Source organism: Epinephelus lanceolatus, chromosome 13 (assembly GCF_041903045.1).
Source record: "Epinephelus lanceolatus isolate andai-2023 chromosome 13, ASM4190304v1, whole genome shotgun sequence".
Classification (NCBI taxonomy): domain Eukaryota; kingdom Metazoa; phylum Chordata; class Actinopteri; order Perciformes; family Serranidae; genus Epinephelus; species Epinephelus lanceolatus.
In genome coordinates this window covers 34846337-34872637 of record NC_135746.1, presented here as the reverse complement: position 1 = coordinate 34872637, position 26301 = coordinate 34846337, and the positions used below count along the sequence as shown (strand labels likewise).

General features: G+C 41.4%; 2 protein-coding genes across 6 annotated transcripts in view; one reads left to right on the top strand and one right to left on the bottom strand.

Annotated features, from left to right (window-relative positions):
* The window catches only part of tab2 (TGF-beta activated kinase 1 (MAP3K7) binding protein 2), a 49928-nt gene extending 39837 nt beyond the window's left edge, over positions 1-10091 (top strand). For 2 of the 5 annotated variants that reach the window (XM_033648947.2, XM_033648946.2), the window contains exons 4-8: positions 2631-2791; positions 4506-4599; positions 5407-5502; positions 6517-6597; positions 7912-10091. In XM_033648947.2, coding sequence (XP_033504838.1) covers positions 2631-2791; positions 4506-4599; positions 5407-5502; positions 6517-6597; positions 7912-8051 — 572 coding nt within the window. In that variant the 3' untranslated portion in view covers positions 8052-10091. The remainder of the gene's footprint in view (positions 1-2630; positions 2792-4505; positions 4600-5406; positions 5503-6516; positions 6598-7911) is intronic. The other 3 variants (XM_033648948.2, XM_033648950.2, XM_033648949.2) reach the window with 3 other exon arrangements.
* Positions 10092-15202: 5111 nt separating this feature from the next.
* LOC117270321 (putative ribonuclease ZC3H12D) lies at positions 15203-25395 on the bottom strand. Its single transcript, XM_033647846.2, has 5 exons — positions 24967-25395; positions 21034-21173; positions 17599-17833; positions 17322-17428; positions 15203-16279 (listed from the first exon to the last, which is right to left on the bottom strand). The coding sequence occupies exons 1-5, from the start codon at positions 25254-25256 to the stop codon at positions 15378-15380; spliced, it is 1674 nt and encodes a 557-aa protein (XP_033503737.2). The 5' UTR covers positions 25257-25395; the 3' UTR covers positions 15203-15377.
* Between the last annotated feature and the right edge of the window lie 906 nt (positions 25396-26301).

Here is a 26301-nt window from a genome sequence, read left to right as displayed (position 1 = left end):
TTTGGGCTTTTGACTGTATTACGTGTGAGTCACCGGCTGTGGCTCCTGCATTGCGGTGACTACCACCTAGAGGGGCTTCACAGCGGGCATGCTGCCTCTGCTGTTGACCCTCATCAGCCCAGTTTCCTCCTACTTTATCTGCTTTGGCTTGTAAAATGTATATTGACACCAGCACTGTACCTGATAAAGACACACCTGTCACCACATAGCTGTTAATAAAACAATAATGTGTTAGCCATCACCAGTCACTATTTACACGAGAGCTGTAGCTGTTACTGTTTGGCAGCAGAATAATATTATTGTTATTACATAATTTTGTTGAAGACTTGGTTCTGGTTGGAAAGTGAAGGCCTGTTTCAAATGAGACAAATTAAATCTGGTGCCATAAGACATTACCCCTTTGATTCTGCACATATTCCTGCAGGACACTGTATGTTCTTTTATTTTTATGTGTTTGTTATTGTGGGTATAGTGGGTTAGTAACCTCACACAGCTAGACTACAGCGTGTTTTTCTTTTTTTTTTTTTTTTTTTTTTTTACAGAGTTTTTTCTAAGATATTAAAGGAGCACTTCAACCACAAAATAACAATTTGTATATCAATTATTCACCTTGTGTTAATTAATTAACAAAACTTTGTTTTTCTTGCATGCCTCCACAGTGAACGAAGAATCCAAAAATTGAGAAAATTCTTGATGAATTGAAGTAAATGGGGGCCGTGTTTAACACCAGCAAAACTTTATTAAAACATCTGTTTACAAACTCTCACACAAATCCCACAGTATAATCCAAGTCTCATTTATCCAGTTGCAAGCTCGGTACTTCCTAAACACATGCACTCTTGTTAAAACTGAACTGAAAGTGAAACTTATCCATGCCCTCTTCAAAGCCAGACTCTCCTTACAAAAATGTTAATGGTACCTTGCTGAACACAGGAGCTGCTGTCTACCACTGCATTGATCAGTTAGTTAATTTGTGTTATTATATGGTTAAGTGTTTTAAGGGTTAGTCTGGATTCACCAATGTCACACAACGACACAAAAACTACCGATTGAGGCAGGGGTAGGCCACTAGCCTCTCTGTTCACCTGTGACAAATTACTGTTTTTGTCAGTGGAGTCTGGCTTTGAAGAGAACACAGATATGTTTCGCTTCCAGTTCAGTTTTAGTACGGTTTAGTCATAATGCAGGTGTTTGGGAAGTACTGAGCATACGACTGGATAAATGAGACTTGGATTATACTGCATGAGAGTTTGTAAATGTTTGTCGTGATGTGATTTTGCTGTTGTTTTCTTTATGAATTTAACATTACACAGGGTTAGTAACTGATATACAAACAGTCATTTGGGGGGTGAAGTATTCCTTAAAGGTTTTGGAAAAATAATTAATCTAGTCTCGTGTGTACTAGATCATTGAGTGAACCTCTCCCCAAATTCCTGCATCTCAAAAACGACAATTAAAAGCAGGTGTTGCAGGTATAAAAAGTGTTACTCTGTAACTGCAGGACCTATTTGGCAGCTTAATTTGGTGGATAGGTTAGGAGAAATTAAACGGTGGGTGAGTGGGCCGTTTGTCGAATCGGGTGTAAGACAGGGTCATGTTGATGCCTGAGTGAGGAAGAGGACTGTCCGTCATCTTTTGTACTGTAAAATGACAAAAAATAGTGCTATGTGTTTGCCAAGAAGGAAGACAAAGCTTAAACTACCATCATCACATAATAAATAAAATAGAAATAAAAATTAAAAAGCTGAACACAAAGACTGTTATCTGCTGCCGAGAAACTAAAGGCACATTTGCCTCATCATAGCTGAACTTAACACTGTAAAGCAGGGCAATGTGTTCATATGCACTGTGTGTCATGTTCAGTTCACATTCGTTTGTATGCGTGCTGAGCTGTTTATATATTAATACCATTTAGTTCATGTGCTCTCATACTGTGTGACTTGCAGGTAGCAGTTTAGCTCCAAGATATTTTGACCAGAGAACAAGTGTACGCTCTCCATCTTCTCATAAGTCGTGAAGTGGCGTGTGTTTGTGTGTAGCAGCAGAGAGCCAGAGAGTTGTTTATCATTGAATGTCTGCGCAGGAGGTGTTACAACCTGCCAACAGATGCAGGAACTATAATGAATTATGGGAAACATGCTGTAGAGACTTGAGCAGGACATGTGCACAGTTAAGGTTCTGTATTAAACAGTGCAGCAGAATGCGCCTGCAGCAGTTTGCTAACCGGGATACGTCTGATCTCTCGCTGTTACCACAATAGGTGATGAAACGTAGACCGATAGAAAGCCCAAGGAATCTGATGTAGTTCCCCTGTCTCTCCTTTCACAAAGTTGTTTTTACACTCAAAACTGGTTTGACTGGTGTATACAGAGATCATCCTGTGGCGTATCTGAAAATACAGTCAGTACAGCACAGTGTCCTTCAAGTGACTGTTGTCAGCAGTTTTAATTTTCCACCCTGTTTTGATCTGCAGTTTTTAGTAATGGGAATCTTCGCAATATAATACTCATTGAGTGTCTTTCCCTCTTTGATTTTCTGTCATGCTAAATGATGTTTACATTGTTCAGTTTACTAGTGATTGAATGTTGACAAGACAATCGATGACAGTGGTGTCTGTGTGTGTTCTCCAGCGTTGTTGGTCCATCAGAAGGCCCGCATGGAGAGACTGTGGCACGAGCTGGAGCTGAAGAAGAAGAAGCTGGAGAAGCTAAAAGAGGAGGTCAACGAGATGGAGAACGACCTGACCAGGAGACGGCTGGAGAGATCCAACTCGGCTTCCCAAATTCCTTCTGTAAGCTTAATTCGGTGATTTTAAAGGGGACCTATCATGCTTAATTTCAGTAATACTTGTATTTTGAATTTCTGTTAGAATATGTTTACATACTTTGATGGTCAAAAAACACATTTTTCCCCTCATACTGTCTGAGCTGGAACTCCTGTTATCACCTTCTGTATGAAGCGCTCCGTTTTAGCTCCTGCCTCTGTAACCCACCCTGCTCTGATTGGTTAGCATTTCCAGTCTTCTGTAACTCAGTGTCTCTGCACCATCAATGCAGTCCAGGGAATGACTGTAACGGAGTGTAGCGGCACGTTCTACCAGGAAGAATCTCCAATAAAAGCTTCTAAAGAGAACCAGACATGTTTCAGTAGGAATATGATCCAAAATCAGTGAGAAATTAACAACATCTGCAACCAAGATAACATGTTTCCCAGACGTTAGCATGTAGCTACATGTAGCAGTTTAGGCTGCTTGCTGTAGCATGCCTGGAGCAGATGACCATATAAAGAAATCCATTAGGAGCTGATGTCAGCTTTTCTCAAAAGTAGAAAAGCGTTTTTTTGTTTGTTTTTTTCCAGAATGGTCTGAAGCTTGGGGTTTTTGCTCACAAGGATTACTTTTATGTATGTTTATCTTATTAATATCTTATTTAAAATGAACATCCGACATTGTATCTAAGCATAAAAGGTCGCCTTTAAAGATATAAATGTGTTGCATTATTTTTTTCTTTCATTTAACAGTGGCAGTTGAAATGCAGACAGAAAACGTAAGACGAGATAGGTGGGTATATAATAACACAGTGGTCCCAGGACTTGGCCTTTACCAGCAGACCCCTGGATGCCCTTGCAGCCCAAGCCTAATTTTTACAAACTGTGATATTTATTGTTGAGAACAATAATCATCAGCTTTAGTTAACATCAGCCAGAAAGTAGAAAATTTGGGAAAGGGAAAATCTTAAGTAAATCTAAGCATCATTCACTGGCAGATCAGTCAATTTAAAAACAAATTCAATGTGATTTTATTAGCAGTCATCAGAAATGTTCTTCTCTTCACAACTGCAAACAAATGTTTTTTTCTGGTTATTACTGACAGATGAAAAGCTGAGCAGACAAAAACAAAATGATCTGGGTCACATTGCCGTTCTTGGTTCCTGTCGATGCTCCTACACCCTGAAACTATGCTGATTGCAGGGTCTGTTTATGATTTGGCTGATTCAGTTCCATATTTTCAGACCGACAGAGCACACAGTTTCTGTCAGATTCACTTCACAGCTCATTCTGGAGCTGTGCAGCAAGTTGTCCGGCTAAAGCGGTGATGGTGAGAGTTCAAAAGAAAACATAAAGCGAATGTGTCTTTTTATATTTATCTTCAGCAAAGCTTCATGTTTATGTTAGATTTGCAGCAGTGAGTTTGTTGAAACCTCTCGGGTTCAGATCAAGTGCCACTCTGAGCTTCTTGTTGAGTCAGCTGTTTCTATCGGTTATTACAGTTTGAGCGAACAGAGGGGGAAAGTGGCTGCAGAAGGTTAATTGGCTGGTCTTGCTGAGCTCAGTAGCTCCTTGGTTCAGTGTTGTTTACTGAGGCGAGCCAGTTGGGGAAAGCGGGGCAGCTCTCCTCCTGACACGGTCACAGATCTGCTCCACTGACTTAGAAGCAGGATGTCTTAGAGCTGCCTGTGTGTGTGATGGCTGACCAGCTGATTCCTTCCTGTCTCGTTCTTTTTCAGATTGAGGAAATGAAGCAGTTGCGATGCAAAAACAGGTTACTGCAGATCGACATTGACTGCCTCACCAAAGAAATTGATCTCCTACAAACAAGAGGTATGATTCTGGCTTTCAGCTCATGTACACGTGTTGTGTAATAATAATAAAGTTAGCAGTAAGTCATTGAGTGAGGGAGGTCAGTTTGGATCGAGGGTTGTGCAGCTGCTCACATCCTCTCTGCACACGCACTCAAGGTGCTGCCATTGTACTGTTAACTACCAGTCCTTCCTGAATTGCATCCTGTTGCTGGTTGGTAACACGGGATTTATTGGCCCCCTGGCAGCGCTCCACTGCTGACAGAAACCAAGCCACCGACCAGCTGCTTCACACAGGTGGAGGAAGGCTCACATTTATGACAATGCCTGTTACTCACTAACGTCACAGACCTGGTGATACCTGGGATTTAAAGTGAGATATGTGACCAGCTATGTTGTCACGCCACAGCCAGTTTTCTAATTGTTTATGTATAGCTAGCAGTCAGAAGTGATGGCTATGAAACATGAAGTGGTATTTGATATGGCACACCAAGACATGAATGATGACATTTTATATCCCAAAGATCAAAGGTCAGTTTCACTGTGACATCATAATGCTCTGCATAAACTCTTTTCTCACCATTATTCAGCATCATAACTCAGGAACAGAAGGGGTGACATTTGGTCAGATACTGAATCGGTGACGCTAATCTTTGGTGTTCACCTTGAAACTGTTGTGATTGTATTGATCGTCTGTACTTCTGGGTCGAAGATATGTGTGAAGCATCCATGTTTTCACAGACATGGATGTAAACTGTAAGAGAAACCTGACTGGTGTGCAGAGGCATACAGCAACAAGACGGTAACTCTAGTTTCCATCTGTTTACAGGACCACACTTTAATCCCAGTGCAATCCATAATTTTTATGACAACATTGGATTCCTCGGTCCTGTCCCACCCAAACCCAAAGGTACTTTATCTATTGGTAAGTTTAGAAAAGGTTGCATGGTCACATGTGCAGACATTCCTCATTCTGTTGAACACTTTCTTTAGATTAACCTTTTCGGATTCACTACATTAGCATTGGCCCCTTTTGTAATCTTGTTGATAGATTATTTATATTGTTATATCTATTTCAATTATTTCCTTATGTGCTAAGGTCAAGCCAGGCATATGGTTGTAATTTGTAATATCAACTTTTCATTCAGTCATCCATTCATTTATTCATTCCGTGCATGGTAACAGCTTGTGTTTACTAAACCACACTGGATAATAGGCTACAATATGCAAAACCACCTGTACTGCCCACAAAGCATCTATAAGATTGGTGTTACTAACTTCACTGTTCATTCTTGTTTTTATCAGGGTTGTACCAATATGGGTTGCTGAAAGCCAACACCAAAATCAGCATATAGAAAAAGAGCCTCCTGGTTGAAAGGCACTGTCCAAGATTTAGCTACGTTTCAGTGAATCAAAGGATATTACACTTCCGGATATCCTGTTGGAAACTGATGCCACATGGAGGTCATCCAGTTTATTATCCCGACTGCACAATGGCAACCAGGATGCTAGTTCAGCTGGTGCCCATTTATTCTTCATCTCTCCTCAGTATTTACTGATGTTAACACTTAAAAACCTTGACCAGGCTAACTAGCAGCAAGCTAGCTAGAAGTAGGCAAGAGGAGACTTTACAAACTGGTGAGGTAATTTCCTCGCTTTGATGAGTGATAGACATAAGAGCCTAGATTTAGCACAAATTTAGTGGAGCTGACAGAGAGGTGACTGGAAGTGCTTCCTTCATTAGGTGTAGTCGATCATTACATTACAATCAGCCCAGTATATTGGTTTAACCCTGTCTATGACTGATAGATTTCTTCATTTCTGCACTTTCCTTCTTTTCCTCCTATCTGCTCATTAATCTTTTTCATCCATCCATCTGCCTTCCTCATCCATCCATACATTCCTTGCCCTTTGCTCGGCTCCATCACCCCTGGGCCAGACAGGAGAGGATGTAGATATAATGTGACCTCTGAGCTCATGATGGAGCCCTCCTCTGGTCCTCCCCCTCCTCTCCCACTTGGTTGGTATCTCTGCTCTTCTCCTCTTCCTTCAGTCTTCCTCCCTTTATCATCAACCATGTATCCTGTCATTAACGAGCTCCACAAGCTTTTTTTTTACCCCTCTTGTTTTATAGGTTTGTCTTTATGTAGCAGGTCTTTTAATTATCTCAAAGGGACAGTTCACCCCAGGAGTCATAAATACATATTTTTCCTCTGCCCTGTAGTGCTGTTTAGTAATCCAAATTGTTGTGGTGTGAGTTGACGAGTTTTGGAGATATCAGCCATAGAGATTTTTGCCTTCTCTCCAATATAATGGAACTAGGTGGCACTCAGCTTGCGGTGCTCAAAGTGCCAAAATAATACATTTGAAAAACTCAAAAGCAATGTCTCTTTACAGACATCATGACCTGGTTACTCAAGATAATCCACAGACCTTGTTGTGAGCAGTTTCACTACATTTGTTAACTGTATCACCACGCAGAAGGAAACATGCATCTGCTCATGGATGTGAGGCTCATGCTCGTGACAGCGTCAGATGTTAACACTAATGGCGTCCTCCTCAGCTGAGCTGTGACGTTAGCTACCTGGCATGTTTACTAGGTGTTACGTTAGCTAGCAGTAGATGCACTCCACCTTCTGCACGGTGATTCGGTTGGTGGGTGTAGTAGAAACAAAGCAGGGACAGCTAAATATAGGAGTTTAAGTATACCTCAGAAAGTAAATATTTTAAATGTATTCTACTGTACATGTTCATTTTAGGAAGTAAAGTCGATTTAATATAAGACCTTTCACAGAGTAAGGTCCCAGTGTGCTACTGAAATATATAAAGACTAGAAGTGTATGATTTGACTAAAAAAGTAAACAAAAATTGAAATAAATTGTAATTTTGAATTGCAATACTCTTAGAATTGCAGTACTTTAAAATGGCAATACATACTCAAGTATCATGATTGTATTGAGTCAGGACGTAAGAGTATCATCCCAGCAATCTGTTGGACAAATAGGTGCTAGCTGTTAGCTTAGTTAGCTTGCTCAAATATCGGCTTTTCCATCACAACAAATTTAAGGTTCCTACATTAGTAGCTTGCAGTGTACGTACAAGCAGTGTAGGGAGGAGGGGCCAAGTTTGAATGTTGTGTTTACAAACAGTAAGCGAGAGTTCCTGCGCAGTGTACCTTTAAATCTTTACTGCCAAGACTGATACACAGGTGTTCACTTCACCACAGCCACAAATGTAAATAATGTGGATGTCCATGTTTTCAACATTTTATGGATAAACTTAGTGAGCTGCACTACTTTTTCTGTATTCTGACTCTTCCTTCTCTTTTTCACAGACCCGGGCAGTAAGATTGTGAAGCCCATCGCAGACCAGGAGGAGGACGAGGGGACGCAGTGGGGCTGCACTGCCTGCACCTTCCTCAACCACCCCGCCCTCAACCGCTGTGAACAGTGCGAGTTCCCGCGGCACTTCTGAGCCAACGAGGCCGCGCCGCCCCCTCCTCTGCCCGCCTGTCTTCTACCAGACCAGAATAGAAAAGGGCCTTTCTGTTTCCTTTTCACCCTAGTTGTATGAAAACTAGGACGGGGTGTAGTCATCGTGCATCATGCGTCCTGTTTTCCTTGATTTTTTTTTTCTTTTCTCCTCTCTATGGTTTGTAGAATGCTGTCCACTGAAGGCTTGACTGGATAGTGTTTACAGCTTGTGTTTTTTCATAAAGGCTGGCAGAGTCGGATGATACCTCACCTTCGAGACTCAGATGGCGAGGGGGGTCACCTCCCCCTTTTCTGCTCGACGGGTGACACGTTAACCCTGGGGATACCTCGCTGCTCCCACTTACAGTATTATGAGTGTGGCCCTGCAGTGTGACGGCACACATACACACACCTACACACACATACATGCATACACACACACACACACACACACACACACACACACAACACAGGTGCCAATGTGCCTTTTTGCTGATTACATTTTTGTTTTTTTCTTCCTCTGTGGTGGCATGACCAGGGGATTGGGAACTGTGTTCAGCCACTGCTCTCCACCTGAAGGGAAAACTAACAGACTAATCGTGGACTTTAAAGTTTGTTTGCTGTTTCTAGAGGATGTCAAAAGGGGGAACCGGCAGTGTGGCTGCCGCTCAAACGTGCCTCTCATCCTCCCCCCCCTTCAGTATCCCCTTTTCTGTCTCTTCAGTCATGAGTTAATGAAAAAAAAGAAACTAAGTTGCATGCTTTGTGTACAGTACACGGAGGCAGAAACTCCCCTTGAGCTTTTTACTGTACATAATTTTAGAATGTGCCTTGAAAGCCTTCTTCCTCACACTATGAATCACTTGTATTTCCTGTAAGTATAGCTTTATAGACTTTATTAACTTTTTTTTGTCTTGTTTTGTTTCCCTCTTTCAAACGAATAAGCACCATGCTCCCTTTTTAAGCTTTTTACTTGATTTCTGTGAGAGTTGAAGCCTTGCAGAAGGAGAGGAGCAGAGCGGTAACAACCCTCGCAGTCATCATGAAGCTACGTCTGCCCGGTCCGTTCATCGCTTGTGTAATTGCTGAGTTTCCTGTGTACGATCTGCAGATGCAGCAAAGAGGAAGGCGATGGAGGAGTCTATTTTTTTTTTTTCTTTTTTTTTTTTTTTTTTCATTCAGGACGCCAAATATGTCGGGACTGTCGGGGGAGGGAAGGGGTCAAAAAGCAAAATTTACAAACTGCCATCTTATCTGACAACTGGAATGTAAGTTTAATGTTTGGGGACAGCTACACCTCAGTGCAGAGAGACTCTCATTTACAAGTACAATCAGGATGTTACCGCAGATCGATGTCAAAGTGCTCCTGGAACAGCTGATTGGGTTCAAAGTCTCCATGTTGCTATGCACCTGAATTAGGTTTTTGTGAGGTAACAAAGTGAATATGTTTCTCTCTATGATGGTCCTATGCCTTATATACAACAGGTCACAACATCTTGGAAGCAGACAACATGACTGTCCATTTTGTATACTCGTATTTTTATTTGGCTCATGTCATCCTCCTAAGCTTTTATCGATGAGGGTGTTTCTAAAGTTTACTTATCGTCATTAACTTACCTTAACTGTGGAATAGTTACTTTGTTTTGTTTTGTTTTGTTTTTTCCCACACTTGTGAAATGTTGCCTTGAATCAGTGCCTTTAGAACTATCCAATTTGTACTGATGATCTATTCTGTCACATCCGAGTGCCATTTTTAAAACCAAAATTTTTAGCATTGTTTAAACCCATTTAAAAGTAGATGAATTATTGTCTCTTAAGCACTTATGCCATACTTTTTTTTTTTTCCTTTTTTCCAATCCAAAGAAACCAGTTTTCAGCTTTATCTGCACCTTGGTGTGAAGAGGCAGTTTATTCATGTTTTATTAAATGGAGAAAAAAAAAGTAATTTGGATATCTAAAGTGTTTTTTTGATTTTAGCTGGGAAAACTGTCTTTGTAACAGATAAGTTATTTGTAAAAATAATTAAAAAAATCTATTCTGATTTTTTTGAGGTTTGTCTTTGTGATACTGATGCAACAGTCAGGGTGTTTTTATCCACTAGAGGGCAGAAGAGACCAACATGGGTGTCAGTGGAGACGTCAACTCTCGCCACCTGCTTAAAGGAATAGTCCAACCAAATGCTTTCATTTTACTATATAGAAACCCTGTATAAAGTACAGTATGCTGGCAGTTTTCAACACCAGTGACAATTTTTTTGTGTAACCCTTAGTCGACCTTTTTCATAGGAGATGTGTTGACTGGTCATAAAGGGAAAAGCACAGGCATAATCAGTAACATTAATAATGGTGTCACTTTGAGCCCTGTGCTGATAAAACCTAAGATTCACCCCAGGAACAATGTCTTATATAGTATGCACCCCGAGGCTCTCTGTGGTCCCCGAAAAAGTTTTTTAATAAATGGCATTACCAAGAGCAAAAATGCAGCATATAAGTGCAAACATCCTTGAATGGAGGTTGAACGAAAGACGAAACGAAAAACTGAAAATTAGTGTGCAGCATCATCCAAACATCTACATTATTGCTGAACGAAGCATTTTCGGATGATCCCGCATTATGTAGAGATAGTTGCGCGAAAATAGGTGTTTGGATTTCCACAAACCAACAAATGGATACAAGACACTTAGTTTTTTTTGGACATTTTCCTAACGTTTGTTGCTGTCTTCCGTTCAGCTTCTGTCGAAGTCTATTTGCACTGATATGCTTTCATTTTTTTTAGGCACTCACTTCTCCTAGAAAGGTGAGTACTATGTACAATTTTGAATGTTTTTGGGTGAATTATTCATTTAATGTTTCCAAATCTTTACGCTGGCATAATGTGGTTAAAGGGTTCTGACAGTAATGGATCTAAACTAACTGAGCAAACATTTTGCTCGGTCATTGCAGGAAAGCGATGGGTACATTCCATTTAGGTTTCATTAGTATTGTGTCTCACTGGGGAAGGATTGTACCATTACTAATGTTATTAATTATGCCTGTGCTTCTTCTTCAATATGTCAATATGTCTCCTGTGAAAAAGGTCGACTGAGAGTTACACCAAGAATTAGTAACAAGGTCTTTAAACACTGCTACTGCCTTGAATTTCTCTGTATGTTTCTAATGAAAACACCTGCATGCTAAATATGTTGTGGCAACACTTGAAGGCCTTTTTGTTAAGTTTTTTTCACCTTTTGCTTTTAGTCTGCACTTTAAACCCAGGCCAGCGGGGCGTCCTGACACTTGAAAGTTTGAACCAACAGAGCGCGCTGATTGGTTTAAAACCAGGCTGTGTTACTAGAAGACAGTCTTACTATCATGAGGGATAAGTTGATTTTGGGAGTAATTAATTCAAGACACTTAAGGGGTTAACTAAGCTTAGTATGGCTTAGGTATTGTTATATAGTGGATATTACTTTATCACCCTTCTCTAGATATGCTTCTGTTTTAGCACTGACCATATTCCTTACTTGTCACTTGTGGCCACAGTGACTGTTGTTCAGTAAAAGGATGAATCTGGTGTTATATGACTACTTTATTTTTCTTTTTGTCAACAACAATTTCAGCTGTGTATTAATACACATTTTATACATACTCACATGTTGGCAGGTCTTGGATGGTGTATGAATGAATGAATGTTCTTCCTCTGTTGCCCCAGACCAGAGGTCGGCAACCTTCGTAATCAAAAGAGCCATGTGTGACCAAAAATAATTTAAAAAAAATCTATCTGGAAAACAGCTGCAAATCATATTAATAATGAAGTTAATGCAGCTTATTAAATATAAATTAGCCTGCCAATTACAAATAGGTCTAAATGAGCATTCATTCATTCATTCATTCATTCATTCATATGTTTCACCACCAGGTGGCACTGTAGGGGACTGTTTGTGATTTATTGGAACTTAAACCTTGCAGAGTTGGCACTAAAAGCAAACAAGTCTCTTCAAACACAGTTAAATTCTGTTTTCTTGTGAAAGAGCAACTGGAGCCGTAGGTTGCCTACCCCTGCCCCAGACCATACAACAGAAATAAGCAGTGGACGTAGCCTCCATGACTTCACCCACTGGCTTGTGGACGGATGTTTTGAGGCCTTAAGTTTGGCACTTTGGCCATCGCCATCTTGGATTGTTGAGTTTTTTGGAGCCAGAAGTGACCATATTTGGATGAGAGGGTGGAGCTGATTGAGAGCCTGAGGCCACCACTGGGACAGAGACTTGTCAGTCACAAGGTAGCCACACCCTTTATCATCTATTTTACTCTAAAAAGGACCATCATTGACAAAATGAAAATCGTGCTGTATTGAAGAAGATGGAGACCATAAACTCATTAAATCAAGTGAGAGGTAGGGTGAATTTTTCACAGACTTCTAAACAATTGGACTTCTTTTTTTTTGCAACCAGTGGAGTCGCCCCCTGCTGGCCATTAGAAAGAATGCAGGTTCAAGGCACTTCTGCACTGGTTTCAATTTTCAGACCTGGGCCCAGTACTTCAAGGACTTTGATAGGGATCAGAATGATCCAGATCAAAGAATGTTGTTTTGCTATCCATGATCAGCTAATCCAACTTACTTTTATGCTGGTTTTTCAAAACAACATTGGTTCACCCTGATCCGGATTCAGATTTCCAGGATTACAGTATCCTAATAACCAGTGCTATAAGTAGGATTACATATCACAATGTAGTCTACTAGCCATGTTAAGAACAAGTATAGTAGAAGCTTGGGTTCACTTTCTATGTTTATTTGAAGAGACAGTTCCAGTTGTTGGAAACTACCTTTGACTGTGTCATTGCAACTACTATAAAGTGACGAATGAAGGTTAACATTAAGTATTTTTGTTTGATATCAACAGATGTTTGGGGGTTATTTTATGGGGACAAAATCCTTTATCCAGTACTGTAAGGCTTAATAGGTAACCTTAATGCCTACTTTTTCTATTTTGTCACTGTAATGGCTAAACAAGTCAAGTGCTAAATCTGAATAAGTGTATATATATTTGACCAATTTAAAGGTTTTATAGCACTTTGTTCCTGTAATCCACCCTTCTGCTGCAATCAGGATACTCCTGATTTTTTTGGGATCAAAGGTATCCCAGCCACCCCACTATAAAGTTTTGAACAACACATACTGGAGGTTTGATCCAGATCAAAACAGAAGCTGGATTATGTGATCGAATCTGATATCAGAATTTCTGTTTTTCTTTTGGACAACCCATCTTCAAGATTTGATCCAATCCGATCAGATTACTTCTGAACACCTGGGCCCTGTAGATAACCCCTTGAGCCAGACTGAAATATCTCAACAGCTTTCCAATATGAGGAAATAAAGTCAGGATATTTCCTTTTAAACCCAGACCAGCCCTGCGTTCCAGTACCCATACTACCATACTATTTAGTATGCCAGAAAAAGAATTAGTGTGTCCCAATACATAGTTTGTCAGATGCAGTATGCCAAAAGTACCAGGATGTTCTACTACATCCGGTCATATTTCGCAGTATGCATGTCAGCATGCTTCTTTGGCCATTCTGACCCACAATCCTTTGCGCAGCGGAAGTTACGTCACACTGACTGAGCTGCGTGTACAACCAACGCCCACACTTCCTTTCATACATGGTTTATTTAATTTGAGATACTAAGACACTACATATTAGGACTGCAATGATCTAGTTATATACTGTCACATACCATACAGTTTTGCAAGAACACAGTTACAACATTCAACTTTATTGTGATTATAGTATAATCAATGTTAGGGTTCAACTATGACTACAATATAGAAGATTCTACCAGTATAGGCAGTGGTGTAAGTGTGGTATAAATAATGAATGCATATGACTAAATATGAATACACTATGGGCCAGGTATGAGCAGTATAGACTAGTAAATATATAAATAGTAAAAGTCAAATACATATTAAGTAATGTAGTAAGAATGTGCAAGTGTGTTACACTACAAATAAAAGTAATGTGAATGTAAGGCTGCTTCACGTGCAGACAGAATATAGTGCCAGCAGCTGCACAGCTGTAAATATATTCAACATCAAACATCTGCCAGCAACAGAGAGCTATGTGTGAAGGGGGTTAATGTGCCTACTGGTGACTAGTTCAGTAGACAGGTCACTAATAATAGGCTTGGGACTGTTTACGTGAACACATCAGTTTATTAGAAACAACAACATATATTATGACATAACAGCAACAGAGCTCTCCAGCACCTCCGACGGTATGCGCGACTCTGGCGGGCTCGACGAGAGGAGATTGGCTGCATCTCCGAAGTACAACAAAACAAAATATTCAAATGTGGCGCTACGGACGGCGGCGGAGGTGAGCAAGAGGGTCGGAGTTCAGGGTGGATGTGATGGCGGATGTAGTGTGTCCCAATAGTATGCACACTGCATGCATACTGCATACTACGCTACATACTTTTTAAGGGCAGCTGCAGTACATACTAAAAGTATATAGTAGAAGTATGCGATTTGGAACGCAGGGCAGAGCTCTCAGCATGTTGCAGCGGGTATTTGTCTTTGATGAAAAACACCTGCTGTGTCATCACTAAATGTAGTGTAGCAACACTGGTGGGTTCAACCACCAGAGAGCAGCAGCAGCTCGAAATTTCAGTCAGCACTGTGAATATCTTGTTCATCTACTTCCGTATTGAAGACTGAAACTCTCTCTCTCAGTACCTGGATTCTGACTAATTTAAAAAAGTTTCCATTATTTTAAGATACTGAGTCATGTTGAGATAAGTTAGTCATTATTTCGATAAAGGATCGTTTTTCTTCCATCACACAGGCAGAAATGGACTTCCATACTTGTATTACCCACCTTTAAGGACAAGTTAATCACTGACAATTATCCGGAGTGATTTGAGTGCTTTTATTTCACAGGAACAGCAAAAACACAAGCCTCTAGAATTTATATAAAAATAGGTCGATGTCATTCTTTACACAAGTACAGAATGGCATGATAGAGTTCCTCACTTTGAGGCAACATGAGAAAAACAACACATGCTGCTTTAATAAAATATTTTCACTGCTACAATACGTAGCATGTATGGAGCGTAGTGCATTGCACTTTTATACTAAAGAAACAGCATTCAGTCTGCTACATTTTCAAGACTTCATCAGATCGAGTCACTTTTAATGCTTAAGATAAAGGCTGAGTTTGGGATGAGCTCAAGCAAGCTTGCCACAGTATGATTCGTATGTAAGCAGATTTTTTTTTCAGTTTTCACTTTGTTTCTGGGATGAGAACTACGATGTGGACTCAGTTTGAGTCAAAAAAAAAGTCTTTCTAATCTAGAAGGAGATGTGACTGGTCCTGTGGCTCTGGATGAGAGGGATCAGTTCAGACATGTCTGTGATGTGTGGGTAAGTATTCATGACTTGCTCCACCATGCTCTGAGGGAAGAGGGTGCTCAGCTGGCTCCTCAGGCCCTTCCTCTGCTCGCTGGACGGACTCTTGGCTCTGCCCTGCACCCATGGGTCCCTTGGTAAGCTGTGGCTCTGTCTGTTGGAGTGCTGTCTCGTGTACTGGTTCTCTGAATAATAACCAGGATGCTCCCTGTTATGTGGAGGCAGAGTTGGACAGGAACCCCATGCTGGGTGGTGCTGGTGGTGGGACACCCTTGTCTCCTGGTGAGCACACCTACAGTGGCTGCACATGGGGCGTTCACAGGACACTGAGCCGTTCTGATGGGGGTAGTAACCTCCGCTCAGGCAGGGCCTCTGGGTGTTCCCGCCATAGGACCCTGATAAGGAGTAGTCGTCGTGGCTCAGGCTGTAGCTGGCCACGCCACTGCTGTAGCTGTGGGGCACATCATGGATGTAGAGCCTGGACATGGAGCTGTCCATGGAGCTGAAGGCCTCGTCCACATCCGGGCTCGGGCAGAGGTGCAGACTGGTGTTTGGCTGGCTCCTCGGGCTGCTGGTGTCTCTGTGATACAAGAACTGCTCGCTGGGTGAAGCCCTGAGGGATTGATCCTCTGCGCTCAGGGGCGGAGGAGGGGTGGATGAAATGTATCCGTGCTCCGGCTGATACACAGCGGGGCAGCAGTGTGTGTCCTGCAGGCTGGGTTTGGGCGAGAAGTTCTTGGCTCTGTCTCTCAGCGCTCTCAGCTCATCAGCCACAGACAGCTGTGATTGGTTGGCCCGCTCTGGGTGGTAGAACTTGCACTTGACTCCATAAGTACACTTCTTTCCTAAAAGAAAGAAAGAAGAGATTATTTCTGGGCTCCACAGATGTCAACATGTATCTCCTGAAGAAACTGCCAACACAGGATGTGTGTGTCTGAGTGCGCTGCGAGCCCTCTCTTCCTGTCTGCACGACTGTAAACACACTTTGCTTCACACATAAACCGGCTGTAACCTCATGCTCTCTTTGTGCGGACAGACTTTACTACTGTAGAACTCTTTGAAGTGATCCCTGGGTGTCTCTCTGGCCCAATCACTGACTGACAGGCGGGCAAATAAATCACTCGTCAGCTGATCTCTTCATGACAGATGGGTTGGCCCTCTACAAGTTTCATAACGCCTCAGTCCGGAGTCACTGAGGAGTAAGGACGGACAAGAAAACAGCACCCCCTACTGGCTCTACACCTCTCTGAAAACGCTCACTTATAAAAATGTTACTAATAAGAAAAGATAATTATGTGTTGAAATCAAAGTTTCAGTGAGGCACAGCTTCCACTTTTCAGTTGACTCGACATCTTGAAACTCCAAGTGGGGTGATGTTCCTGGACTTTATACTTCCTCTATGGCAAGATGAAACACTTTGGTGTTGTGAAATCTTTTCTAATCCACTTGGATAATTTAAAAAATACACTGTGGTCAATCAGACAGTGTCTGCAATGCGGCCCCTGCTGAGACCGGATGTCAACATGATGTCAGAAAGACGTTGTTGACTCTTAATGATGGACAGATGTTAATAAGAATTGCTGCTCTGGTGCATTGGTATGCAGCCCACAGAATATACACAGTAGTCATGTCAAGGAAAGTTTTACAAATATAAAAACTCATAATACAAATCGTCATAATAGTCAGAATGATCATTCTGAGCATGTTAGCATGCTGGCGTTAGCATTTAGCTTAAAGCACAGCACAGCTAAGTAGAGCAAAAATGTACTGCAGATAGTTTCCCTAAACTGGTTGTCATTGTACTGATTTAATCCCCTGGGAGAGTACGAGGAAGTGTAACCTGAGCTGTTGTATCTGTTGTTGGGTGAAACAGAAGAGTAAACCAACCGTAAGGACAATGCTGCAGCTTGTTGTCTGGGGTCCACGGCTTCTTCCGCAAAAAATCATCAATGGTGGGGCCGTTCCTTCCCAGAGGATCGTCTGGAGGCATGAACCTGCAGCAGCACAGAGACACAGTCAGGATCAGGCGATATCACATGTGACATTTTGGGTCTCTCTATCTACTATATGTGTGGAGAATAGGTGCCCCTTTTCCCTCTGCCCCTACACACTCTGCACACACCCCTGCATGTGTACAGTGGCCCAAAGCTGCTATCAGACTTACTTGTCGTTAGCGAACGTGTACATCAGCAGCCTCTCCTCTATGAACTTCTTCCACTTGGGGTTCTCCGTCTGCAGGTCACGGTAGTTGTCGTTGGACACGATGATGCCGTCGGAGTCGACGGCCAGCTTGACGATGTAGCGGTCATCGTAGCACACCACCCTCTTCCCGTTCACACAGCGGGACGGCGTGTACACCAGGATCTTCCTCCTCTCCAGCTCGTGGAGAATATGTTGATCTACAAAACCAATAAGAATATTGTTGTTTTATTGTTATTATAAGGCTTATTATTACAAGCCCAGGGCTAGCAATGATCTGGTCTTTCTTGTGCATGAAAAAATCAAGAATGTCTACGCTTTAATGGTCATCTCAGTAGTTTGGTGAAGAACATTAGTTAGTTCAACCTGACTGTGCCATTACTAGCTTTAAAGTATGTTACCCCTCCAAATTTCCCAGGGTGCACTGCAGTTTTCAGGCCTAGACCTTTTTAGGTGGGTTTCTGCCAGGAAGTTAATGGCACATTTAAGAAATGGGGTTTGGGGTTCTCCACTAGAAGATTTTGGGCATCGAACACCTAATTTCCTGCATTCCGGTGAATTTTAATGCACAATTTTGTGCCTGTTCTGCATCAATTTATGATCTAAATGTCGTCAACTTCTGCTACCTTCATGTTTTTATTGGTGGGGGGGACAAATGCACTGCTAAATATTAAGGGGCAAATGTCCCTTGCATCCACCGCTGCTGTCTACACCTATAGACACCTATATAGACACATATATAGACACCTTTAAAAAAAAAAAGAAAGCAACAGATTTTAGGTGTTTTCATTGAAATTAAATGATTAATTAGGAAATGTTTGTGTGAAACTTCTAATACTGGTAATGATTCATCAAAGTCAGGTTTAAGCACAACGAAGCTTGTGCACTTTGACCACTTCACCCTGATCACTGGGGGCACTGTCCACTTTGGAGTGCAGGAAATACTTAGTTTCCTTGTATATGAATACAAGTCAGTAAGTTTGGAGCTTTTGCACTAACACACGGCTGAGCAGATTTGACCCATCACTACAAAGGCTGTATTGCAATTTATATATTATATTAAATTGTCGAGGTGCTCAGAACACTGGAAATCTATCTTCAGGTCTAGTTTGATCATAAATAAATACATATTCTTATTTATAGATCTATTTTTTCCATTCTATGTTATGTAAGATGTTTTATTGGGTTTAGCTCTTGTCATAAAAAGGGAGATGTGGTTAAATATCTTTTATTTCATCTTACTGGGCGAAACAGGACTAAACAGTTGCTAGGGGGCGGAGCTCATGATCAAAAAGTCACTTGAAAAAATAAAGTACTGAGAATTGTTTCATTTTTTCCTGTGTGGAACCATTAAAGGGTTAGTGTATGATTGTGTCTGAGCATGCAGCACATAGTCATGTTCCATAAACAGAAGATAACAGCCACGGAAATATTAACGTAAGAAAACAAGTCTGCGCTGGTTGTAGGGACAACCTGCACGTTGCAGTCCATATAAGCTTTTATCTTTATCTTAGTCTGCTTGTTTGATAGTGAGCTTTACACCATGATCATAAAAGGTGTGAAACTGCACTTGGCACCGAGAACACTTCCTTATAAATTGCTGGTGATCACTTTCAGGAAAGAAGATATTTTTAGCCGACTTGATCCAACATGAGCAAGATACTGGATTATAGTTTTGGTGGTTACACTTCCTTATTGTTTGAGATGTTTTCATGGGCAATTTGATACTTGTTTTTCACTGTGGAACTGGGTGAAACTCATCAGATGGACTGTCGTCACTGGAAACTAAACAAGATGAAGATAACCTGCCTGAGTGGCCTGTACAGTTGCAAATATGTTACTTGTTCTTATTTCCTTGATTTTTGGTGATAAGGAATTCCTACTCAGTGTAATGGCTTCTATTTTTTCTTCCGTTTATTCAAATGAATCCAATAGTTTTGCTGCTGTGAGTGTAAAATGTATCATTTTACTTAGAATTAAGAGATGAAGAACAGCAAAACTGATATTTTCTTATATTAAAAATATTTGTACATAAAAGTGGCTGGATTATTTTAACATGGTTATTGATTATATAGTTACTTTTTTTTTTTTAAAGTTAGTTTCCTGATCAGCAATTAATTTGTCATTCAAAAGTCTTTGTTTCAGCCCTCATATATGTTTAACATTCTGAACATACTGTATTTCATTAAGTTTGATGGTTGGATTATCCTCAGGCTGGTGAACAGCTGATAGGAGTTTGGCTGTAATTACAGCCACCAAAATATGGGAGCTGATGTTGGGACTCTGTATCTAAAGGCTGTGTTTGCAAGTTAAAGCTAATCAATATTCATCTTGTATTAACAATAGATTAAATCACAATGTTTAAGGTGAAAGGGGTCGAGATTTAGTTCCCTCAGCTCCACTAAACTTTTCAGCCTCTTTTAGCTTTTTGTTTAACTCTGCTTCCATCAACCTTGTTTACAGCTGCAACTGTTTTAGAGAAAAACCTTTGATAAACTCTATGTACACTACCTGCTCAGCAGCAAACAGCAGACAGAAACAATTAGAGACTGGCAGGTGAACACAGTGGAGCATGTTGCAGCTCAAGCCTGAAACACTCTGTTAGAAGCTGCATGACGTGCCTGTATAAGGAAGCTGGCATGTCAAACAGCCCAGTCACCACAATAAAATTTTGGCATACATACATGGTACAGTCACATGCTTTATCTGTATGAAGTATCTCAGAACTCAGTTTCTCATCAGGAGGAGGAGGGGATGGTTGATGGTGTGACACATAGATGGGCTGTCTGCAAAGCAGCAGATGGCACAAGACCACTGATATTGACCAACAAAAGCGGATGTTTTTTAATGACAGTTCGGGACATGTCCAGCTGTGTTTTTAGTGACCAAACAGAGTCTTTTTCAACAACAGTTTGGGACATGTCCAGTTGTGTTTTTAGTGACCAAACAGTGGCTTTTTTAACAACAGTTTGGGACATGTCCAAATCCTGCTCTGCTACAATGCTCACACTGTTGACACAAAATTTAAGTGTGGGTGCATCCATGAAAGAAGTTTAAATTCTGGTTGGTCCGGATTAACAGTGCTTTAATAAGAAGGTTATTGTGTTTGTTGTGTGGCACAACTTCCTCTACAAGAGTCTTGTGGCACCACAGTCACCGCAACATTTCATTCATTGTCTATAAACGACCTGCAGCTATGTTAACTGTGATGTTAATATGACATCACAGTTGGGTGAGGTCATACTTGAGCCCAGAAAGGAGAAAATGTGCACACAAACTCTGATTTAACTGTCCTAAAGAACACAAATAGCATGTGAGCGGTGGCACTTCCCTTAAACTGACCTCACAGGGTGTCAGAATGAGCAGACAGTGCCACCTCAGCTCAGTCAGGTGACCTTACCGGTGATGGGTGCCTCAGGTCGCGGCTGCTCCTTCCTCCACAGGGGAACAAACACGGTGATGTCTCGTATCCCTTTGTCCCAGAACCAGTTCACTGCCAGCTGAAGGCCCTGGCACGAAAACACCTTCTTGTCGCCATGGCTACAAAGACACAGAAGCTGGAGTCAACAAAAAAAACGACTTCTTCTTTTGTGTTTCTCTGCACGTTATGCACACACACGTATCTCTTCTCCCTTTTTCAGGAAGTAAACAGTGTTGCAAGGCTCAGAGTTCTCTAAAACACAATTGCAAAAGCATAGAGATGAGTAACTTAACGCAGAACTGAGACTGTTCATGTGCACTCTGTAGCAAAGCATGAATCTCTCCTTAATCCTAAAATTAAATTTTACTGTAAATGATTGTGCCTTACGAAACAGTGGCAAGATTTTTATATTGAGAAACTAAAGTTTTCTCACACAGCAAGGAAAACCATGGCAGCATTTGGTAGTTATGAAATCTAAACCCTGATAATAACTTATCAAAGCTTCTGATCAGTGAACATGATAGGAATACACCAATGCCGAGAAGTCCTTAGAGCTTTGTACATTTGAGAAAAACAGAATAAGGGCTTATTTTTTGGGAAAAATGATGGATGGCTTTAAAAGTATTTTTTAAAATGTTACATCCCGAGGGAAGAGTCATGACTGATATTTTATAGCAGTTTACACATTTTCTTTGACGTGATAAGATCTTGAGTGAAGAAACAAGGCCTCTATGTTCATGTTAACCCTGAAGCATGACATTTCCCTGAACTAGACCTTGAAAAAGTTATTAAAAGAGAAATGTGGAAATCATGATCATAACTTGCCGCAATGTCTGACCTGTTATTAGATCCGTTAGTACATCTGACAAACTCTGTTCTCTGAAATTCAAACCTGCTCTAACACTTGCATTACCAGGATGCACTCAAGAGCTACTGCAGAAGTAAACTGGATCGTTTTGCCTGCGGGAGAAGGTAGAAAGTGTATGTGTGTGCGTGCACGCACACTGGGGTTTCCCCTCTCACTCGCAGCAGGAAGTAGCGAGACACTTTGCGTACAACAGGTAAGAAAGACGAGGCTTGGCATGAGGTAGTTAATGGATTCCGAATACGCGTATCTTGCGTAACTTAACTGGTGCATCAAGTTGACTTTGAATGATATTTCCTTGATACTTTATTCTTACAGTAGCTCTTTACCAAATATAATCAGTGCTTTCAGAGAGCTACACATTCAGCGAGCTGCTTTATTTGCAGACTTGGTGTATATTTTATTGCTTGAATGGGCCCATAAGTTAAGTTAAACATTGCCCAAATTAGCTTATGAAAGCACCAGACACATGTTAAGAGCAGAGCCATAATGGAAACAAGCAGTCATAAGGAACTAACTGTCTAACTAATAAAATAACTAATAAAATGAGAGAAATCAAAGGTAAAACAACTCATTCTGAAGACTGGTGCCTCTGCAAAGTATTTTAATGTGGTCATATACTGTTGGCTGGTTTAAAGTAGCAATAATTGATTTTTTTTACTTTTTTTTTTAGCCACTTGGGGTCAACACAACCAGCTGTAAACACTTACATTTAAACACCTTATAAAGTTGTTGCAGCTAATATGTTAGCATATTTTTGCCTATTTACACATCCAGTAGCACAGAGCAACATTAGCATTCATTCAGTCATGTTTTTGGCCACCTTATGAATGTAAGTCAGATATTATATGTGAGAGTGAGTAAATTGGTATGGGTTTGGATACTACAAATTTATTTAAGAAATTGTTACACACTAGGGGTGCTGAGAAAAATGTGAGCTTTTACTGGGTAGGGAGGATCCAACAAAAGATGATTCTGACTTTTGCAATGTTAACTGTTAACCTGCTTAAAAAAATTTTGAGCAGTTATGCAAGTAGGTCTAAAGGATAATTTTGCTAATCTTTAGTTTACTGCACTGTGCACCACCTAGCTCTGGTGGGAGCAAATGATAGCTAGCGGCACCACTCATTCTGCGACTACTACTTGTAACACCATCTTGACCCAACAGCGTTGCTCTGGAAACACGTGCCCACCCTCTGGTCTCCAAGGTCACCCTGTCCCCAGCAGAGTAAGCAGCCGAATTTTGAACCACATACCCTCTTTAGCATTGTTAACTACTGCTAGCTTTGTTAGCATGGTTAGCAGTGTCAGCACGGCTAGTGGTGCTAACATAGTTAACAGTACTAAAGGGGGGTTTGAGGCACAAAATGAAGTCGCCTACTCACTGGGGCTACTTGGGGGGGGGGGGGGGGGGGGGGGGATTACTAGCAAATGAGCCATCCAGCTAGCTAGCTCCCACCCAATGCAGGTGGTGCTAAGTGCAGAGCCGCCAAGGCTAATGTTAGCGAACCAGTGGAGATCGGAGGGTGGGCAGTGGGCACTTTTTCCGCATGTTAACACACTTAGCCTTCTGTTTATAAGCAAAGCTAACAGAAAATAAAAGGCAAGACATTTCCATCACAAAATATTAAAACATCACCATCTCTAAATGGATAGTGCTTTGGTGTCAGGCTATCAAAAGCAAAATTAACAGAAACTGACATTCCTAATTGAGTTGCATTATGGGAAATGTAGGAACCAATGTTTCTGGAGGTTGAGCTCTACCTGGGACTAACACTCAGCATTATCTCATCTGCTGCTTTTTATAATCTGTCTCTCACAAGCCCTCCAAATTACTCAAAGTGCAACACTGAATCAGATCAGGATAACTCTGACACCAACAGGGAAACAGAAAGAAAAGTCTCCCCTTTGAGATTTCATGCCTGAGGCCGGGCTAAAGTTCAACTGCATCTCCTGAGAATAAAAAGTGTGACGGAAGTACCTCAGCCCTCGTCCTCTTTCCCCTCACTTCATGTCCTTACAGGAATATGTGCTGTGAACACATTGCTCTTTTGTTTTCTATTCTGAATTCATATCAGGTCCTCCTCCCACTTGCCCTGATTGTTGTTGGAGCAAATTTCGACTCAGAACTTCCTTGTTACTAATTTAGGTCAGGTACATAATGGTAGCTAACGTGTGATTATGTGATGCAGGAATGTCATTTCAGTATTATGTTACACATACTGCAAGTCATGCCGAATAGGAGAATCATCTAGAGAGCTCGAACCTGATGGCGACATTAAACATGTCACTTTGTCCTTCAGGCGTTAAATAATCTTGAAGTGAGTGGAAGCAAAGAGAAATATATAGGTACACCTCTTGTTTTCACTTCCCACATCTTTAAAGAGGAAGTGTGGTGAAATCAAATCTGTGAAGTGAAACACAATTTGACACAAACAGACACGAAAATACTGTAGTCTTAATGTTATTTTTCCATTATCTTAAATTCAGTTATACACATGTATGATCATCTCTGTTATTCTAAAGCCTCACACCTGAGGAAAGTATTTTTTCCAGGAAGTAAAGAGAAAGAAATGTGAAATATTTGGAAATGTTAGGCTTGGCCAGAGAATAAATACCAGCTGGAAAGTGGTTGAAAAAAACTATGTACATTTAGGGAAGCACTATACTTAAGTGCAACTTTGAGATACTTGCACTTCACTTAAGTATTTCTATATAACTTTATACTTGCAGTGGCAGAGCGAGCACATTTGGTGTCCTAGGCAACCTTCCCCTGGTGCCCCAAGCAAGATTAAATGATCCAACAGCATATAGAGCAATTCAATCAGCTCCAACCTGAATTAAAATCCTGCTAATGTATTAAGGCCTCAGTTTAATCATCAGATAATGATAAAATAATATGACACTCCCCAACAAATACTTTCGATTCTTTAGGTACATTTTGCTGATAATTCTTCTGCACTTCCTTCTTCCTCCATCACTGCAGCTGCTCATAAACATACAAAAGACATAAGACAAGCAATGATAGATGTACTAAGTTGACTCACCTCATGGCCACGTTGCTTCCATCAATAACCACTGGTCTGAAGTCAGCAACTTTTTCTCTGTCTCCTCCAGGTCTGGGCTGAGTGGGACCAGGGCTGCAGCCTCTGGACACCAACTTGGGGCTATTTGGGAGACTTTTGTTGCTGCGAGTGTGGCAAGTCTTTATCAGCTCCTCCAGGATATCATTGGTCTGTGCGTCATGGCGGAGGCTCTCCAGCACCCTCAATATGTCACCGTGAGAGTATCCCAACTTGAGAAATCGCTCTACCTTGGCGTGCTGCTGCTGGTCCATCGTGGAGGCTGATTCAGAATGTTTCTTCTCCTTTTGACTTCTCAGGTCTTGTCTAGCTTGGGGAATCCTCCTCGCCTCCTTATTGTGGGCCCGTCTCCACGGTGACGGGTTGTGTTTTCAAACGGCTGACAGGTGTCGAAAGAGGATAGAGGCAGAGTCAACCTCTGTGGCTGTAAACACAGGAAACAGAGCTGCGGTCACACAGGGGTTTTTGGACAAATCAATTGAGGTTTGGCACCCCGCTGATAGAACCTGCTCTGGTAACCACAAGCTCATGACTGCCAACGCAAGCGCAAAGACCGGCTGACGTCATGCTGGTTAAGAAAGCCCCTGTCATACACACACACACACACCAAGAGAGGTCCACACTGATCACTGCTCTAATTTTATCTCCAGTTTCATTGAGGTCAGTTACCAAAACAAACATGAATGGAACTGAAGTGTGAGCTTGGGTATCAATGCAACAAGCCTCACCCCATTCCACACATGTTTTATTGCTTTTTCTGGAAACCCCCTGAACTTCATGGCCAAAAGAGAGATCGCACTGATGTAAGGGAGGCTGACTCAACCCCACTTCTTTCGCTTTTCCTCCCACAGCAGAGCTATTCTGAGCGCAAAACTTTACCAAACTTCTCACACACTACAACACCTGAAACACTGAAAACACAAAAGCACTGTAACGGTGACCGAGAAGGCGTGCCGGGTCTGTCACTAGACGAAACATATCCATCATACTTTGAAGCATTTTTCACTCAAGTCTTTTTGATCCCTTGCTATGCAAGATGGTTTGATTAGCTTGTACTGCATTTGATGTGTCAACTTGACATTTGAAGTATGAGGAAAAGAGGTGTTTTTATTCTCAGGCGTCCCTCCCTGTGCACGGGGCTTGGCTTTGCAAAGGCTTGCTACAACCTGCACCAAACCACATCCTTTGCTGCTGAGTTCAGTTCATCAACAAGGTCCACAGACTCATTTTCTGCCCTGAAAATGAAATGATTATCTCTGCTCCATTGTCTCACAAACTCCAGCAACCTTTGCTCTTTGC